We start from the raw sequence: 18,782 nt of genomic DNA on the forward strand, positions 1-18,782 counted from the left end.
TCTGAAATTTAAATACAGGAAACAGAGCAAAGGAGCAACATCTAGGTCTGGGGGCATCTGGAGTCCACTGAAAGCACAGGGGGTCAGGCCAAGCAGACTGGGCTGGGCTGGCAGGTCACCCCTGTGACCTCGGGTGCACTATGCCTCAGTTCTCTCATCTGTAAAATGGGACGATATTGGAACGAGATGCTTCTTTCCCCCAGAGCTCAGAGTTAAACCTTAGAGTTGGCACCCACTCTGGCCCCAGCAACAGCTCCCCCCACACTGTGGCTGTATGTTCATTATTTCTGCGGCAAGGCCTGAGGCACGGCTGGCTCCCCGAGATGGTAATTGTTAGGACAATTTAGGGAAGCCTTTGGGTGTGTGTGTGGAGGGTGACAGAAAAGCCTGAAGTTCCAGATCAAACAGCTACCCATCCTGGGAGCCTGTCGCCAGAACATCAGAGGGACAGCATTGCAGCCTGGCCTCACATTAACTTCCACAGCCACACACGGATCATTCCCAACTCTGGTGCTCACTCTCTCCCGTCTGGGTAATTGGGTCTCCTAGGACTTCAAGAGAATGCTGGCAGCCAGGCTCCAGCGCGGGCGTCCTTGAGGCTGGCAAGGGGGCGGCACTTGGTGCATCCTCATTGTCAGATCCCAGCCCTACTGTGCAGGCCCTTCCCAAGACTCGACCTCTAGGTGGGGGTGGAAGGGACACACCTTTGCATGGGGGAGACGGAGGCAATGCAGAAGCATCCAGGGTGTGTACAAGGAGGGGGGAGAAGCTGCTGGTGGCTTTCGTCAACGCCTCTGAAGTCTCCTTGTCCCCAAGCTGATCTGGGCTGTGGGTGGCAGTAGGGGTGGTGGTGGTAGTGCCTTGGGGCCCTCAGCACTGCACACACGCACACACCGCCAGCACTCATGTTTTCATTTGCTTAAAATCGCCGCCCGGGGCTGAGGTCTCAGAGGCAACGAAGCCGCCTCTGCCCTCAGGAAGCGTAAACCCCAAGGCTGGGCCGTGCCTGCCTCCACCAGGTGTGTTGCACCTGCGCTCACAGTGGAAGCGAGCCCCTTTGGCCTTTAGGAGCTGAGTCAATGTGATAATTTACAAAGCTACTTTTGGTGCTTGACAGTCTCCCTCTGCAGGGAGTTCTGGGTTTGCTTCACAACGGGCCTGCCCAGGTTTGGTCCCATCTGCCTTTTCCTCCAGTACTGCGACACTGTTCTCACTGAACACCAGTGGTTTCTTGGTTCTTTGTCAGCTGACAGCTCCAGGTTCTAACAGAAGGGGGGGGGGCAGCTCTTTTTCTGACACTTGACTTCTCCAAACACACCCTGGCCAGGAAGAGGTGGGGGCGGAGCACAGGTTGTCCTAAGACAAGTCCCAACTCCACAACTCACTCACTGTGGGACCCTGGCAGAAGAAACCTCAGTTTCTTTTGCTAATATGGGAAACCAGAAATTCTCATCTCCTGGGGAAGCCAGGGTCTAAGCACAAAGGTTAGAGGGTCTGGCAAAACCCAGGGAATAGACATAGGGAAGCTGAAAACCCCAAAGAACTGGGACCCCACCACAACTCACCCTCAGTTACTTGGAAAGTAATTCTAAGGCGTCTGGTATATCAGCTGAGGCTCAGTAAATGTCACCACCACAGGGAAGTCCTCCTTGATGTTCCATCTAATGTTACCCCCTTCCTTGTCACCCTCAAAACTCTTATCCATCTGATATTTCTTCTTCATTTATTTGTTTCTGTAAGTTCTGTGAGGCTCTGTTCACTGTTGTACCCCTAGCACCTATGACAGCAAATGGCACCAAGTAGGTCTTCAATAAATGTTTTTGTAAAGATGCATGAATTAATAAATGATGCAGGAATCCTCAGCCAGAGTGTGTCAAAATTCATACACTAGTAGTTAGTACAGAGCAGCATCTCTCACGTCGCAACATCATCATTACATTATTGTTGATTTTCATTTACTCTGAATCCTGAAGGGGACTAAAGGAGGGGCGGGCTCTGTAGTTTTAACGAAAGCTTTGGGTTTGTAGACTGGGGACTGTGATCCCTTGAGGGCCTGGCAGCCTGTCTTTGAGGCTCCTGAATAGGGTGCCGGCTGGATCATGCCAGACCTGCAGGCCACCGTGAGGAGAACAGCGGAAGTCATTGGGCTTTGACTCCGATTTCTGTTCACATGGGCCACTGTGTGGAGAACAGCTTAGGGAGGAGAGAATGGAAAAGGGAAGAGCTTAGACATATGTTGTGTTCATTTAATTTTCCTAATAGCCCTGTAGGGAGGCATAATCTAAACTCACTCTTCAGATGAAGAAACTGAAGCTCAGGGAGGGAAAACGATTCACCTGCGGTCACACACGAGTGAGCAGATGCCTAACGCTGGCCCCTGGGTTAACACTCATGTTCAGGCCGGGCCAAGAGGCTGCAGGGCTGGCGGCCTCCAGCCCCTTGGCTGGGATTCCAGGCTCATCTTTTACAGCTGTGAGGCCTGGCCCGCGGTTGAGAACGTCGCTGGCCAGAGGAGGAAGATGAGTGAGACCCGGAAATCGGGATCAAGTTCTTGGCCGATCAGGTGGCAGATCAGGTGTCCGCCTACCCCTTGCCCTGGCCCCGAGCTCTCATACTTGGGCCTGAGCGCTCATATATTTTGGAGCAACTGAAAACTCCCAGGCCTTTGGGTCAGGTCAGGGTCACAGGGCTGCTCTGTGGGGGAGCATGGACTCCTGGGGACACCCCATCATCCCTTTGATAGGCAGTTAAGAGTAGGAGATGTGGCCTCATTTGGGCCCAGGTTTTTCTTGACAGATAAGTCACTTGGGCAAGTCAACCCTTCTGTGCCTCAGTTTCCTCATCTGTAAAAGGGGCTGATAGTGGCACCTTGGTATGAGGTGGTCACTGATGTGGCTGTGGCAGGAGGACAGGACGGCTCCTTCCCTTGTTCCTTTTAACTCCTACCTCCTGGCCTGTCCTAGGCCAAACCTTCTGCCAGCCACCAAATGACTCCCAGGGGTAACCAGAGGAGCTTTATGTCTTGTTCTTCACCTTGGCCATCTGTGGCCTTCGGCCAGGTATATGTGGCCACAAGAGACCTAGCACCTTCCTGGAGGGGCACTGAGGCTCCCAGTAAATCATGGACTCTACAGACCCCGGACGCCCACTGTGCTTACAATTTTGGTTAAACTTTCAGGGGTAATTGCCTCATACTGGGGCCACCCTAGGCCTCTAAGGATCCTCACTCACCCTCTTGTGTTGAGAAGAGTCTTCCCTAGAAAACCCTTCTGTTGGGGTGTCTGTGTCCTCTTAGTAGAATCTGTGGGGACGCAGTTCTCAGGCAGTACAGCAGGAGGTTCAGTCCCCTTACTTCCCTTCCTGGAGGAGGTGGGGGGCTGGCTCAGGGTGGGATGGGGTGGGGGCAGTTGCTCTGCACCCCTGTGTCTCCCTTGGCTGGGTCCTTTGGTCCACTATTCTCAGGATTTAACCCTGATTTCTTTTTAGAGACTTCAAGCAATGATGATTTTTCAAAAAAGAAATAAAAATGATATCATGGGAGAAAAAAGTACACAAGATCAAATGATCAAAAAGAGAAATAAAAGCAGGTGTTGGGTTTGGTTCTCAAGTCACATTCTTTTTTCCTTTGGGGAGATGAGGTCTCCCCCACTGGTGGGAGTCTTGGGGGCTTCCAATCAGGATGGCCCCCTTTCCTGGCCTCAGGGTAGGCACATGGCCATGCCAGGTCTCTCCCTGGGCTTGGATCCTGTGATGTGCTGGGACCAGCTTTGTGAGAGCTGACTATTAAATTTTCAGGTATTTTTTCAAGCTGATTGTTAAATATGGTCATTGTTGGAATTAAATGATCTAAACTTATAGTTCATATAAATTATATTTTAAAAGGCAGCAGACAGGCCACATGCACTGATTCCTAATTATTTTTCTACATTTCACTATAACTTATGCTTTTTTTTTTTTAAAGATTTATTTATTTTTACACAAGAAGTAGGGTACAGGCCAGATGCGCGGGAGGGTGAGAGGATTCACCAGAGACAGAGCGGGGAACAGAACAGTTCCCCGAAATAAACTGCTGAGGGGATCAGCAGGCGAGTCAGGAGGGGTCTGCTTCACCATGTGGGATTCTCGCCAGCCGGCTGGGATTGAACCCGCGCTGCAGAGTCTGTGGACAGCTTCACAGTGCAGCGCTCAACCGCCTGCGCCACCAGGGAGGCCCCGTATAACTTATGCTCTCGCTTGGACAGACCATTGTATCTGCATGGTAGAAACCCTATAAAATGGTGTGCTCCTGGGCAGCCCTTCCCAGCTCTGTTTCTTGCCATCACATTGGTGACAGTGGGAGTATTTACACTACGGGTATTGGCACACACGGCAAACAAGGACCCCTCCCAACACCGAGCTGGGTGTCCAACACTTACTAGCAAAGCACTGCCTGGAATCCTGAGGCTACCACTACCCCAAACAAAGCCGATGTCCCCACCACAAATTCCCCAAGGGACACTGTTCTATCAGTCCTGCCACTGATCTTTGTGACAATTTTTTCTAGATTTTGCTCTCACATAGGGAAACCCCTCCCATTCTGCCCACAGAGCATCAAGATAGCTGCCGGCAATAGCCTGTGAGAAGCACATCCCACCAATGCAGAAAGAGACCGAGAGAAAAACCTTTGCCCCATCTCCCCCCACAACCCCGGCATGCATCTCTGGATGTTTCCTTTCCAGCCACTTTCCTCTAGTCTGTTTCCCCAGAGTTGTTGCGACGTGCAACACTAAGCCCTGCTGTTCTCACACCCCATTCTTACACAGACCTCATGCACAAGGCTTCCTAGTCTCTGTAACCACCATTCGGCACATGAAAAAGTAGAAAGGGGTTTAATTGCTCTCCAGATGTTGGGCACTCAGGAATTACTTTTTCTTAAAAATCACACAGGGACAAGGTTTAAAAAGCTGGGACTGTGGCTGGGAGTCCCAAGTATTTATTTGATTTTGTGCCAGATGTTTGCGTGTGCTTGGGAAAGATCTTGTCCTCTCTGGGCCTCAGTGTCACAAGCTTATAACATGTTGATGTTGATGATGATAGTAATGATAATAACGGCCGTCTCCAGTCCCAGTGGCTGCCTGCCCCGGCATGCTGTGCCTTCCTGCTTCAACAAGCTCATTCATTCCTCGCAAGGCCCAGGAGTAAGTGCTGCTTCACAGGTGAGAGAACAGCTTCTGAGAGGTAGAGTCATTTGCTTGTGCGCACAGGTAGTAAGCGGCATAGACCTAGGTTAGGGGCACTTTCCAGGTGCAGTCCTGCTTCCTACGCCCCGCTGTGTGCTAGACTCCTGGAGACCTCCTTGTCCTCACAGGACCCAGCCCGCCTGCCCTACCCACAGTTCTTGTCTACCCCCACTTATGCCCCCACTTTGTAGGACAGAAATTGTGGCTCGAGGGCAGAAATGATTGTCTCAAGTGAAAACATTCTGGTTGAATTACGTCCCTGCCAATCCACACGTCTCAGCCCCAGTGGCTCAGAATGTGACCCTATTTGGGTTGGGAGCCATCGCAGACGTGAGTCACTGTTGAGGGAAGATGAGGTGGCCAGGGTGGGCCCTCACCCCACGTGACCGGTGTCTTCACAGAGAGGAAATCTGGTCGCAGAGACAGACAAGCTGTAGGTGCTGGAACGCAGCAGCGAACAATACAGGTCCAGATCTCTGCCCCCTCTGGTGGACCCCCACCCAGGTTTGGGGCTGTTGGCAGAGATAGGACGGCTCCATCAGCACCTTCGTCACCTGGATGTCACCTGCCAGACCAGTCATCTCAACCACACTCTGCTCGAGAACCTTCAGAGCTCCCTACTGCCTCTTCATTTAAGCCCAAATTTTTAGGCTCAATATTCAGGGCTCTTCACAGTGGTTCCTTGGGAGGGATCTGGAGTCCCTGCCTGAGCTTGAACCCCAGCTGCCCACTCATGAGCTGTGTGGCTGTGGGCCAGTGATTTAACTTCTCTGTGCCTCTGTCCCCACGTAGGATTGTTTGGAGGATTGAATGAGGCAATGATGCAAGTAAAGCTCTTGGAAGTTGCTTCCTCCCCAAGCCCCAGCAGAATGTCCAGCTCCTCCCTTTATACACCCTTCTTCTTGGCCTTTGTGCCCTTTGTCCACATGTTTTTCTTCCCCACTGCAAAGCCTTTAGCCCTTGCTCTAATATCCCCTCCTCCATGCAGCCCTCCCAGACCCTCTAACTGGAAGGGCTACTTCTGCCTTTCAGCTCCGTGACATCTTGTCCAAAGTTATCCCACAGGAAGAGTAGGGTCTTCTCTGCTCAGCAATGGTCCCTGGGATCTTTTGCTGGGATCATGGAAATTTCCAGGGGTCTCCCATGGGGGTGGAGCTGACGCTGGCAGGTGGGTACTCGGGAACCTTCGGCTGGGCCGCTAATTTCCACTGACTATAAATAACTGAAACCACAGCAGAGGCCTGGATTGCGCCAGGAGTAAGATAATCGTTGTGGGGTGAGGGGAACCTGTATAAATAACTCACCTGCCCGGTCGGGCCCTCTCGTGTGACAGGCGGGCCTGCAGGAGAGGCCGCGTCAGCTCTCCAGCTGAACTCCGCCTTTGGGGGGCCCTGGCTGGCTGGCAGGTTGAGGTTGCCCGAACACTCAGCCTGTGGCTACTGAGCAACATCTCTCAGCCCTCGGCCCGCCTGACGGAAGAGGCGCTGAGGTTCAGGGAGGGAAGTAATCAGAAACTGCGACCCGGGCCCGGGGCTTCCAGGAGCGAGCATGCTGCTCCAGAGACCGCCCGTGGGCGTCCGGAAGTCCCTGTGGTTCGGGCTCCACAGCTGTTAGAAGGACTGTCAGGCTGGGGTATGGGGTGCAGGACCAAGGGCTCTGGAGGGGGAGGGCTGGGGGACCTGGGCCACACCCTGAGGATGTGAGGTCAGAGGGCTTTGGGGTCTGGCTGTGAGTGCCCACCCTGTGGCCAGTGTGATGCTTGCGCCGCTAAGGGGTGCTGGCGCAGAGTCTGCCGATGGAATTGTCTGAGCCTCCAGGGACCTCACGGTGGCCAGACCCTCTTCATGGCTGGGGGGCTTGGAGAGGGCCTCCAAAAGCCACAGAGGACCAAAGTCAGCCCAGTCCCCTCCTGCGCCTTCCAGTCCAGGGTGTCTGTGACAGAGGTGGGGTCCAGCCCGAGAGGCCAGCTGAGGTGCCGCCTCGAGTTTCCGTGTCCTCGCCTGTAAGCTGGGCGTGTGAACTCTTCCTGTTTCAGGGGTTTGTGAGGGTGAGCCCGGGCGATGCCCTGAAGCCTCAGAGAGGCCCGGGCTGCTGGAAGCTCACCGCATATGCCAGAGCCTGCTTGACTGCTGGTGGGGAGCATCTTCAGGCCTGGGTGCAACCCAGCTACACACCTCTGGGAGCTGAGGGGGAAGAGGGGCAGGAAGGGGGTCCTTCTTCCACCCCTCTGGCTGGACTGAAGCCCTGCCCCCAGCTCCCTGCTTTTTCACTGGTTCCTGTCTGCCTCTGTGCCCCAGAGTTACCTCCTTCTTGACACCCCATCCCTCACCCAGGCTCCTTGGGCCAAGAGGGTATGTCTGGGAAGGGCCTCATCTCAGCCTCCTCACTGTGCCAGGTGCAGCACACCTCACACAAGCACCTCCCGAGGGGCACTGGTGTCTCCCCAGAAGAGCATCATGGCCCAGGCCGGCACACAGTAGGTGCACAGTACATATGTGTTCAACAAATGCATGCATCAGTCGACCTCTCCGGCCGGCATGACAGAAGCAGGGGCAGCGGGACAGTCACTGGCCGCCTGGGCCGCCGGCTCTGGGAGGTGGGTATTATTGGGCCTTTTACGATGGGGAAACTGAGACCCGGAGGCAGGGAATGACTGACTCCAGGGCCTCCGTGCTGGCGCTGGGACTCGGGGTCCGTTCTCACACCTTCTCTTTCCTGAGCGCACCGTCGGCACTAGTGTTCACTGCATGCGTGCTCTGAAAAGCCGGGGCGCTTCTTAGTAAGAATCAGGTCCCTCTTTCTCTCCAGCCTCTACTTCCCATTCGGGGCGGCTGTGATCATGGGACATCGTCCGTCGGGAAGGCTCGGCCTTAAGTCTGCACACAGTAAGCCAGCCACTGGGCAGCTGCGGGACAGGCGTTTTTGCATAGTGGGTCGGCCTAGAGTGACCCCCACCTATAAATGTCCCCCCTTCATAGTCTCCAGCCCCCTCTGGGCGCCTGACTGTACAAAGCTGCCAGCCCACACATGTCACTCGTGGGAACCGGAGTCCTCGCCTGCTGGGATGCACACAGCTGCTGTGGGCCAGCGGCCGCTCAGGCCTTTCTGTTCTGCATCTCCTGGCCGCTCCTCCGACCCCGCCCCTGGCCTCCAGAAGTGCTGGCAAGGCACAGGCCCCGTGGCCCCGACCGAGAGCATGGGCGGCTTGTCTCAATCAACAGTGGGTTCACTTTATTGATGACTCAGAAGCCACGCGGGCGGTGCTCTGACATCCACGCGAGATTCAGCAGGCTTCACAGAAAGCCGAGCTTCGAAAGGATTTGTTTCCCTGGCGGTGGGTGGGTGGGGAGGTGCAAATCGAATATGGGCCAACATGTTTTTTTACCCATAGACTCGTGCTGCTCCAACCCGCTGATCTGCCCGGGTCAGATGCCTTTCTCTTCTCCCCTAATTTAAACGCAACTAGTCCCTTAAAGTCACACGTAGAGTACCTGGCGTGGGGATGATGCCGAGGACGGGGATGATGACAGCAGTGACAGCTGAGGCTGACACGGGCCAGGCACTAAGCGATTTTCTCCATTTGACAAATTCCTTTGATCCTCAGAGAACCTTATGGAAGAGGCGCTGCTATTATCCGCTGGCACAGGTGGGGACACCAAGGCATGGGGGGGGTCTAGCGACTGATCCAAGGTTTCCCCCAGTTGTGCAAGCAGCAGAGCTAGGACATGCCCCACGACACCCAGCTGGCCTCTTTGTGGCTGGGACACTCGGCCTACTGCCCCCGACGGGTGTTGCTTATACCCAGCGGCCCGTGTGACTGTCCACAGCGCTGGGGGTGGTCACGCCACAGCTAGTGCTCCCCAGCCTGCCTCACGCCTCAGCGGCCTTCTCAGTGTCGCGCTTTCCCCCCCTGTCAGACAAACACTCCCCAGGGCAGGGGCAAGCCTGCTCTTCCTCCCAGCCTCCCAGCACCCAGGGGGCCTTCCGTGCAGGAGGACCACAAGCAAGTGCACCCCCTCTCCCCCCAATCTCTATCTGGTCTGAGGGCACTGACCAATCAGCCTGGCCCAGCCCCAGCTGCAGGGAGAGTTCAGGAAAGAAAGAGGTACCTTTGGCGCCTGGGGGCGGGGGCAGGAACAGGAGGGTGCTAGCCCATAGCCCTGTGGTGAGGGCTTGCCTGAGGACGAAGCCCAAGCAGAGACAGCAGAGGAGAAAGGTCAGAAGAGGGACAGACAGAGCCCCCTGCAGCACTGGAGGCCCTGGGCTCAGGCCTGAGGCCAGCCCAGTCCTGGACATGTCAGCTGCCCGTGTGAGAAAACTCCCTTTTTCCTAAGCTTGAGATGGGTTTCTGTCCACAGACTCCCAGTGGCTAGAAACAGTGAACGCCAGATACTGATGACTCTTCCGTGGAAAACGCCAGAGCTCTCTGGGCCCACACAGAGAGCAAGAGCACAGCCCCCATTTTGCGGATCGGATGCACGAGGTCATGCGTCTAGGTGTCCTGCCAAGGTCAGGAACCTGCTCAGGGGCAGAGGCCAGGCCGGGACACCGCCCAGCCCTCGCTGCCCCCTCTGCCCCGCACGTATCGAGATGGCCGCGGCGCTTCCCCGGCCTCCAGAACACTTGGATGCACTTTTCTCTCAGCCTCACACCTGACGGGTGTGGGTCTTAAAATGAAGCACGGCCACTTCACATAAAGACCTGACACAGGTGTTGCTCACCTCTGGCCGGGCAGCAAGTTCCCACTGGCCCTGGGTCTGAGCCGACACAGCTTCATTCTGTCTCAGACACTGCTAAGCCTACGGCTGCCTCAGTTTCCCTACTGACCCCTCAGGGTCCCAGAGATCCTTGAGGCGACAAAGCACACGTCACAATGACAAACAGAAGACCCTCCCCGCAACCCTTTCTGCCTTCACACCCACCCTGGGCCCAGGTGGGGGCGCTCTGTGGGTGATGGGGCCCTCCAGGCCCGGGGGGCGTTCTGGTTCAACATCACATGCACAGGACACACAGCGCCACGCCTGCAGGCTAACCCCCCCCCCCCCATCTCCCACAGCCCCTCTCGCCGCTCTGCTTGGGCGGCAGGAGTAGGGTTCATGCAAAATTAACCGGAGGTTCCGTTTCACAACACTCCGAAGTATCCGGTTCCCACCCCACCCTGTGCTGCCCCGTCTGGCTTCTTTGTCCCCCTCTGGCAACCAGCATGGAACATACATCAGGGGGTGCCCGGCAGGACTGCCGAGCTGCCCCCGGAGCCTGGGGTGCGGGTGTCAGGGAGCGCAGGATGAGGGCCGGGGGCGCCCAGTAGCTCCGGTGGTGCCACTTAGGCTTGGAGAACTGAAGCCACTTGCTCCAGGGGTGACGCGGGGTATCCTGTGTCCTGGCCCCAGGCTGCAGCCTTCCACCCCAACTGCAAGGCGCTCAGGTCACCCCGGCTCTTCTTGCTCCCTCCCCTCCTCTCTGCCAGTGGTTTTAGAGCTCCTGGCAGTGCACCGGCCCAGGGACACAGCGGATGCGACAGTTTCTATCCCCAGGGCCCCACGGGTCAGCCCAGCGCCTCTCTTCTCTCAGTCACCTCGCCCTGGCAGAGGGCAGCCCCCTGACAGGACATTCACTCTGACTTTATTGCCTGCTCCTTTCAAAGGCTGGGGTCCTGTGTGTTGTTTCTCCAAAGAAATATTTGGCTAGAATAGTAACAGTGGCTGTGAACACCGCTTTGTGGGTGTCGAGGCTCTGCCACATGCCGTGTGTTAACTTCCTGTGCATCATCTGATTTAGTGCTCACGCCACTCCGTGACGTCAGTTCTGTAATCCCCCATTTCACAGGTGAGGCCACTGAGGCTCAGAGAGGTTACCCCTCAATTCTCCCAGTGTCCCTGGAGGAGTCAGGACTTGAACCCGGGTATTTGGGGGCGCTTCTGTCCAGTTGGGGGGTGGCGGAGGCGGCGAGCCACCGACCAGGACCACGGGAAAGAGGAAAGGAAAGCTGTTCAGAATGGGGGGCAGGGCCTGCCCTGGCCTCTTAGGAGTCCGGGGCACCCCCAGGCTGTGCGCACAGAGGAGCCATCACAGCCCTCAGCAGCAGGTGGTGCCTGGGGCGGGACGTCAGGGTAGGGGCCTGATTTCTCTGGCTACAAACCCTCTCTATCACTTGCTGAGATCTTTTTGCCTAAAATTAGCTGGATGTGGCTGGGAAGGCTAATTTATGCGTGGCCTGGAGCGCCTTCCTGTAGTGTGACTCAGGGGCAGCTCCCGCTCACGTCAGCAGACCGGGCGGGGAGGCGGGTGTCGCTGGCCAGCCCGAGTGCTGTCTGGAGCCGACACAGCCCCAGCCCGGGGCTCCAAGGCGGGGGCGGGGCTGAAGGCCGCGGGCTCCCACCGATGGGGAGCGGCTGTGGGAAACCTTCCAGGGCCCGGCTGTGGGCACCGCCCGCACAGTGCCTGACGGAGCTGTGCTGCCTTCTCCGTGTGGACACTGAAGCTGGCCCCGAGCCTCAGGCCCCCGCCTGTGACATGGGCTAACAGCACCTCTTCCTGGGGCATGTGATGAGGATGCAGAACAGCCCGGTAAGGAGCCCTGCACTATGGATGGACGTGCCAGCCTTCTGGAAGTCAGCTTCCACCCTTTCCGGGGCCCGACTGCTGCTTCCGGTGCAGTGATAATCAAATTGAGAGCAAGAGGAGCTGACATTCATGGGCATGGACGCACTGGGCCCTTGGGCTGATCTTATTCCCGGTCCACGACCCATATGCAGATGGGGAGATGGAGGTCAGTTTCGGGCTGGACCCTAACAATGAGCCAGGTGCTGTTCCACCTCCCGGTGCCCTCACCCCCACCTCGGGGCTAGTGGTGCTATTATCCTACTTCACACACGAGGACACCGCAGCAGGCTGAGCAGCTTGCCCAGGGTGGCACGGCTGGTGGATGGCAGAACTGGGGTTAGAAGCTAGCTCCCCCAGGTCTGGGACCTGTGGCTCGCCTGCACCCCAATAGATGCTCCTTTCCTGGGGGTCCTGCCCCTCCCCCGGGCACTTCCTCAGGAACAGTCTCACTCGATCCTCATGAAAAATTAGGAAACCAAAGCCAGGAGAGCTCAGACAAAAGGCCCACAGCGCGCACAGCTGACTGCAGAGCAAGAGGCAGAGCTGTGAAGGTTCTTTCCATTTGAGAGATGAGTAAACCGAGTCCCCCTTAGCTTCCACTGCACGCCTCACTCCTGTAGCGCACCGGTACTCCGTGGAGTATCTAAGAAAAGTTGCCATGTGCCAAGCTCTCTTTTCTCCATTGCTAAGTTCAGATACGTCCTCTTTCAGGCAACCTTCCCTGACCTTCCCTTCCACCCACCTCACCTCTCCTTGGAACCCTGGAGTCTCAATTTATCTGCTGTTCTGGCTGCTCAGCGATTCTCCACATGGGCTGAGGACACAGCAGCCACGTCTCAGGGTTTCATCGGGCAGTTCTCGCCCTCCTCTGTCCCAGGCACCAGCTGCGCGCCGGATGTAGAGAGCAGGACAGGATTCCCTTTCTCTGGCAGTGTGCAGGGGCCGCCCCGAGCCGCTGCCTGTACCACGCGGCGCTGCAGCTCAGAGCCTCGGCTCCCAGGTCAGGCGGAGTGGAGGGCGCACTTCTTAACTGAGGTCCACAGCCCTCCATCCAGGGACTCTGGGAGTCCCCTGGAAAACATGAGCAACATCTGTTACATGCCCTTTGCCGCTGTTTGTGGGGAAGGAGGCCACAGCTTTCATCGAGACCTTCACAGGGTCTGGGACCCAGAGATACTTAACAAGCTCTGACCCAAGAGGCTCTCCTGGTCGCACTCCGAAGGCCTGCTTCCTTGCAGGCCGGTGAGGTGGGCCATGTGGACCACGAGGGTGGGGCCCAGGAGCCCCCAGCACCCCTCAGGCCATCTCAGGCTCCGAGTTGGACTCACACAGTGAAGAAAGGGTCCTTCCTCTAGACTCTGCCTCCCTGCACAGACCAGACCAACCCACGCTGAGAACGAAAAGGTGTTTCTGTGGCCTCCCTGGTGGCACAGCGGGTTGAGCGCCACACTGTGAAGCTGTCTTCAGCCTCTGCAGCGCGGGTTCGATCCCGGCCAGCTGGGGAGAATCCCCCATGGCGCAGCAGACCTTTCCTGTCTCGCCCGCTGCTCCCCTCAGCAGTGGATTTCGTCACTCTGCCTGTTCTGTTCCTCACTGTCTCTGGTGATTCCTTTCACCCGCCCGTGCATCTGGCCTGTACCCCGGTTCCTATATAAATAAATTTTTTTAAAAAAAAAGGTGTTTCTGAACACCTGCCTGGACTCAGCACCAGAGAAAGCAGCACCTGGAAAGTGAGTTTCTCCCCTGACCGGGCAGAGGAGACCCCAGTGGAAGAGGGACAGACACCCAGAGCCTGGGCGCATGCAGTGTGGGTGCAGCGCCCCCAAGACAAATGGGTGGTCCCTGCCGAGCAGCTGGGTCCACAGCAGCCTCCGCAGGAGATGCACCCAGGCGAGGGCCGGGGCGCCTGGGCTCTGGGATTGGATCTGGGGGGTGCGTGGGGCCCCCATTTCTTGTGTGTTACATGGGATAAGAGTTCAGCTGCTGCGGCCTCCCAGGCCTTGGGCCCCACCTGGAGGAAGGGTGTCCATCCATCCTCCTTAGAATAATAATGGCTGCCCTTATTGAGCGCCGACTGTATGCTCAGGCCTCCATAGACTCTGTGAGGTTACACGTGGGACTCGGTCTCCAGAGGTAGGAACTGGGGCTCAGAGTAGTCCCCTTGCCCAGAGCTGCAGGATGGGGAGCACGGGATGGAAGCTCACGCCCTCACCTTTGGGGTTTTCTCCCTCATGGCTGGGGCAAGTCAGTGGGCCAGGAAGCTAATGAGCTTGTGCTCAGGCTGGGCTGGCTTTTCTCCTCTCTGTCTCGGGGTGGATGACCTGGCTTGGGGTCTTCCAAAGGAACCCCCAGGTGGCTGGCAACCTCTTCACAGCGATCCCAGGTCTCCGCATTGGGGTGGTTACAAGGCGGCCCCAGGGCAAGACACGCAGCAGCGTCTGCATGTCCTGTGTCGGCCTCCCTTCCTGCTGCCCCGGCTGCCTCACGCCCCAGGGGCTCCCCAGCAGACTCTAGGTGTGGGACAGATAGACAGACAGACAGACACGGTGCAGCCCAGGGGCAGAGCTGGGAAGTGGGAATCAGCTGCATGGGCCCATGTGGGGCTCATGTGCCAGCACAGAGGCAGGGGCGCCCGGGGCTCCTGGGCCCGGGGAAGGGAGGGCAGGCTGGGTGACTGGACCCTGGAGTCCAATCATTGCGGACGGGGTGGGAAGCCTATACCTGGCTGCAGGCCATCCGGGTGTGGTTCTCTTCCGGCCCACTAGCCCTCTCTGGCCTGCCTCAGAGACTGGGCATCTGTACCGTGGGATGATGAGCCCACCTTGGTGGTGGAGAGCTGCCCGCTTGTGTAGATTTTTCATAGCTGGTTTCCAGAGCACAGCCTTGGCCCAGCTCTGTCCCTGTGATTCTCTCTGCAAGTGGCTTCAATCAGCCCCCAACCCACAAGGGAAGGGAGGAACAGAGGCCTCTTCCCTGGCCTAGCCTAGAAGGCTGACCCTCTAGAAAGCACCAGCCTGGCCATCCCGGCATGTCAGTCCATGCACTGGTTGCCCCGGAGTCAACCCAGACGGCCCCCCGGCCCCAGGTTCTCATCTCCCCACCTACCTTCCACTGGGGAGGTTTTGAGGCGCCGGCAGATGGCTTCAGTGTCCCCGTAGGTCTCCTTGATCTTGACCACAGCCTCGGTGCCCCGCAGCTCCATGAGGGAGCGCAGCTCCTCCATCGTGCACCCGAACTCACCCCCATGGCTCGACTCGTTTCTTTGGTTTTTGGAGTAAAAGTCGCTGTTGGTCATGTCACCCATGTCTGCCACAGTCCCCGCTCTGCGCGGCCCGAGGGGCAATGCTGGATGAGAAGCTGCCGGGTGATGGCTCCGGGGGCGGTGGCACAGCCTCACTGCGTGGCTGGGGCTCCTGGAGGCCGACGCCGGGTCCTAGGGGGAGGGGGAGGTCGTGGCAGGCTGGCGACAGCAGCAGCAAGCTCGAAGGGGTGTCCCCGGGCACGGGGTGAGGTCCAGGGGCCGGAGGGGCTCAGGGCTGCAGACCCAGGAGTCTCCATTCAGTGGGGCCCATGCTGCTCCCCGGAGCTGGCATCTACATGGTCGGGGTGGTGGTTCCTGCAGGGCAAGGAAAGGGTGGTGACAAGGTCAGACCCTGGAAGCCACACACTAAGAAAGTCCCAGCCGGTCACCCAAACAGCACCCACATGCCCTGACACGGGTGTTTTCTTGCCCACCCCAGACACTCCAGCACATGCGGTAACTCCGAAGGCGCCAGCGCCCGCCTGGTGGGACAGCATCCCCCTTGCGCCCCAAGACGGCCTGGCGCACCCTCCCCGTACAGCACAGCCCCTAGCTGGCCACTGTGCATGGAACACGCTGACTCCACAACACACGCTGGTGTGCACACACCCTCAGACACACCCTCAGACACACCCGCGAGGCCCCGAAACACCTGGCCCACCGGCTCTTAGGCCGCCCCCACACCCACACAGACGCAGGCCCCACTTCGCACACGCTGGCAGGCACCCTGCCGCCTTGCATGTGGTCACACGCGGCCACACCTCCTCTCAGATACACCTGTGCCCACAGGCCCGCACACACAGGCCTCTCACTGTCTTCTCGTGTGCTCACACGGCTGCGCCCGCACCACCTGGCCATGGAGTGCCCAGGCCCCAGCACAGACCCCCCACTCTCGCTACCACAGCTGCAGACACACCCTGTTCTCTCCTTGCGGGGTCTCATGGGCATGGGGAGGGGAGGAAGCAGCTCGTGGCCGCGACTGCGGCCCCCACCGTCAGTCAAGACCCTCAGCCTGGGCAGAGCCACGGCTCATGCATATTCATAAAACGTAACCCACAGCCCAGCGCCTCCGCTGAGCTCAGGCCCATGGAGCGCTCACCTGGGGGACCCCACCATCCAGAACCCGGAGCACCGCCGCGTCCCTCTGGGGAGCCCGGGAGGAGAGGGGAGTGCAGGCACTCCTGTCGCCTGGCCACCCTCGCCGGAGTGCGCGGCTGCGGGGCTGCCAGCAGAGAACCCAATCCGCCCTGACACCCAACACCAGTGGCCCAGGCCCCGGCAAGCGTTGGGTGACAAAGGCCCCTGCTGAGCTCGGCTGGGCCTGGCGCGGGGAGCAGCCCCACCCAGCGCGTGGCCAGCTGGCCGTCCTAGGCCGGGGCAGCACGGGGGCGCGGTGGGAAGAAGGTGAGAGAGATGGAGGCACCCGCCCAGCTCCAACTCCCTCCGCTCGTCCTCTCTCTCCTCGACGAGCCTTTCCTCTGGCACAGAATTTTATTTTATTTATTTATTTATTTAAAGATTGATTTATTTATTTCTACAAGCACTGGGTACAGTCAGAAGCGCGTAAGGGTGAGAGAATTCACCAGAGCCAGAGGGTAGAGCGGAGCAGGCAGATTTACTGAAATACACTGCTGAGGGGAGCAGCGGGCAGCAGGAGGGGTCTGCGCGCCATGTGGGACCCTTGCTGGTGACCGGGGATTGAACCGGTGATGCAGAGGCTGTGGGCAGCTTCGCAGCCCAGCGCTCAACCGCTGCGCCACCAGGGGAGGCCCTGGCACAGAATTTTAAAGCTGGAGATATTTTATAATTTCATTTTCCCAATGGGGAAGCGGAAGCTCAGAAGGGGTAGGAAAAGTGTTCCGGGCCAGACAGCAAGAGCAGAACGGCCTGATGAGGGGGACCCGGTCGCCTGACCCCCAGCTGGTGCTCTCTCCCCTTCCCCTAGGGGGCGCTCCCTCCTTTCTCGCTGCAAGCTGAGGCTGGTGGGTGGACGGTGTCTGGCGATGACGGTTAGAAACACAGTATGTGGGATCAGAGACATCCGGGTTCAAATATGAGTATCCAGAATCCTGCTGTGGGGTCCAGGGCCAGTCCCTTGACCCTTCTGAGGCTTGGTTTCCTCATCTGTAAGTTGACTATCATCGTCCCTTGCTCCCTGCTACCTCCCGACGTACTGGGATTGAATGATAAACCATATTCAGATCTAGTGTGCCTCTGTCTGGCGCCTGGGGCTTCCGAGCCATGGGGCAGGGGTGCTGGAGTCTCAGGAGAATCCTCCTTCCAGGAGGGCTGCCAGAGGGAAGCTTATTTTCACACTGGGAGCAACAGGTCTTATGGGGTAGAAGCTAAAATGAACGCAACGCCCAAGCACAGACCCAAGACACCAAAGAAAGCCAGGATCATAAAAATGCTCTAAAAGTAATGGGGGACTCCCCGGAAATGAAGGGCAGAGGGCACAAAAGCTCCCGCACCCCAGTCCTGCAGGAATGCACGTGCCCCTGACTGTCCCAGCTTGCACCCCCTCCAGCACCCATGCCCTTTGACCCCGGCGATGAGCCCCTGGGAGGAGTAGGTGAGGCAGGGCCCTGGGACGCCTGCGGACAGATGCTGTAGCGTTAACAGCAGGGGCACGAGAGGCCCGTTTCTCAGCCCAAGATCTCCACCTCCAGCTGAATGGGAGGAAAATTAAAATAAGTTTCATCATCTTAATTAAAATTAGTTTCACGATCTTCAAAAAGAGGCGGGAAGGAAGGGAGAGCACCACATCGGTGCTACGATTTCACGTAACGGTGGTGATCCCTTCCAGTCCACACGACCGCTGTGCAAGCTGGGGACTCTCACTATCTTCATAGAAAACATGAGGAAACGGAGGCCCAGAAAGGCACAGGAACCCCCAGGGCCATCCAGCTGGCGCGTGGCAGAGCTGGGATTTGAACTCTCGAGTCTCAATCAGGGCCCTTTGCTTCCTCCGCGGCGAACTCCCTCATGGGGTTCTTACGACGCTTAAATGAAGTGTCGTGAGTGAATGAAAGTGCTTAGCAAACCGCAAGGGACTTTGGAAACCCAAGGTGCTATTTTCTTTCCGCCCCCCTGCTACCTGCGGGTGGCTCACAGGCACCGATAATTATATCTCTGACAGCGCCAGCCCTGGTAATTGTTCGCAGTAATTATATTTGTGACGACAACAGCGGGCATGAATTAATGGGCTGCTGGCGATTTTAACGACGGCTGTGGACGACAAATAACGATCTTAAGCGCCCACCCACCTCTCCATCTACTCATCCTCTGCCCATCAGTCTGTCCTCCCGTCCAGTGCTGGTATGATTGTATTTCGGACACCGACTGCGTGCCAGGCACTGAAAAACCCAGACATGGCTCTTGCCTTCCAGGGACAGACATGGGAGAAGAGAGGCAGCTAGATAAATAAAAAGCTTCTGTATCGTGACGGGCCTGGACAGGTGTGGTGGGTGCTCAGAGCGGGAAAATCCAAGCTGGCCCAGGGCATCCAGGAAGATTTCGCCCTCTCAACTGTGAGTAGGAGATGCCCCCCGCTTCAGGGCAAGCAGGATTTAAGCCAAAAGATGGACATGAAAGAAACAGACATATATGACCATGTGCCAGTAAATATCGGGGGGACATGGTAGAGGGTGCAGGAGGGG

The 18,782-nt window shown here is 57.6% G+C and overlaps 1 protein-coding gene across 6 annotated transcripts in view; it reads right to left on the bottom strand.

The window, feature by feature from the left end:
* ATP2B2 (ATPase plasma membrane Ca2+ transporting 2) overlaps positions 1-18,782 on the bottom strand; it is a 133,840-nt gene that overhangs the window by 75,480 nt on the left and 39,578 nt on the right. For 5 of the 6 annotated variants that reach the window (XM_037522750.2, XM_037522734.2, XM_037522767.2 and 2 more), the window contains exon 2: positions 14,928-15,438. In XM_037522750.2, the coding sequence (XP_037378647.1) occupies positions 14,928-15,126 (199 nt within the window). In that variant the 5' untranslated portion in view covers positions 15,127-15,438. Of the gene's footprint in view, positions 1-14,927; positions 15,442-18,782 lie in introns of those variants that run through there. The other variant, XM_054697145.1, reaches the window with a different exon arrangement.

This window comes from Talpa occidentalis, unplaced genomic scaffold (genome assembly GCF_014898055.3).
Source record: "Talpa occidentalis isolate TD23 unplaced genomic scaffold, MPIMG_talOcc4v2.1 talOcc4.10, whole genome shotgun sequence".
NCBI classification, from domain to species: domain Eukaryota; kingdom Metazoa; phylum Chordata; class Mammalia; order Eulipotyphla; family Talpidae; genus Talpa; species Talpa occidentalis.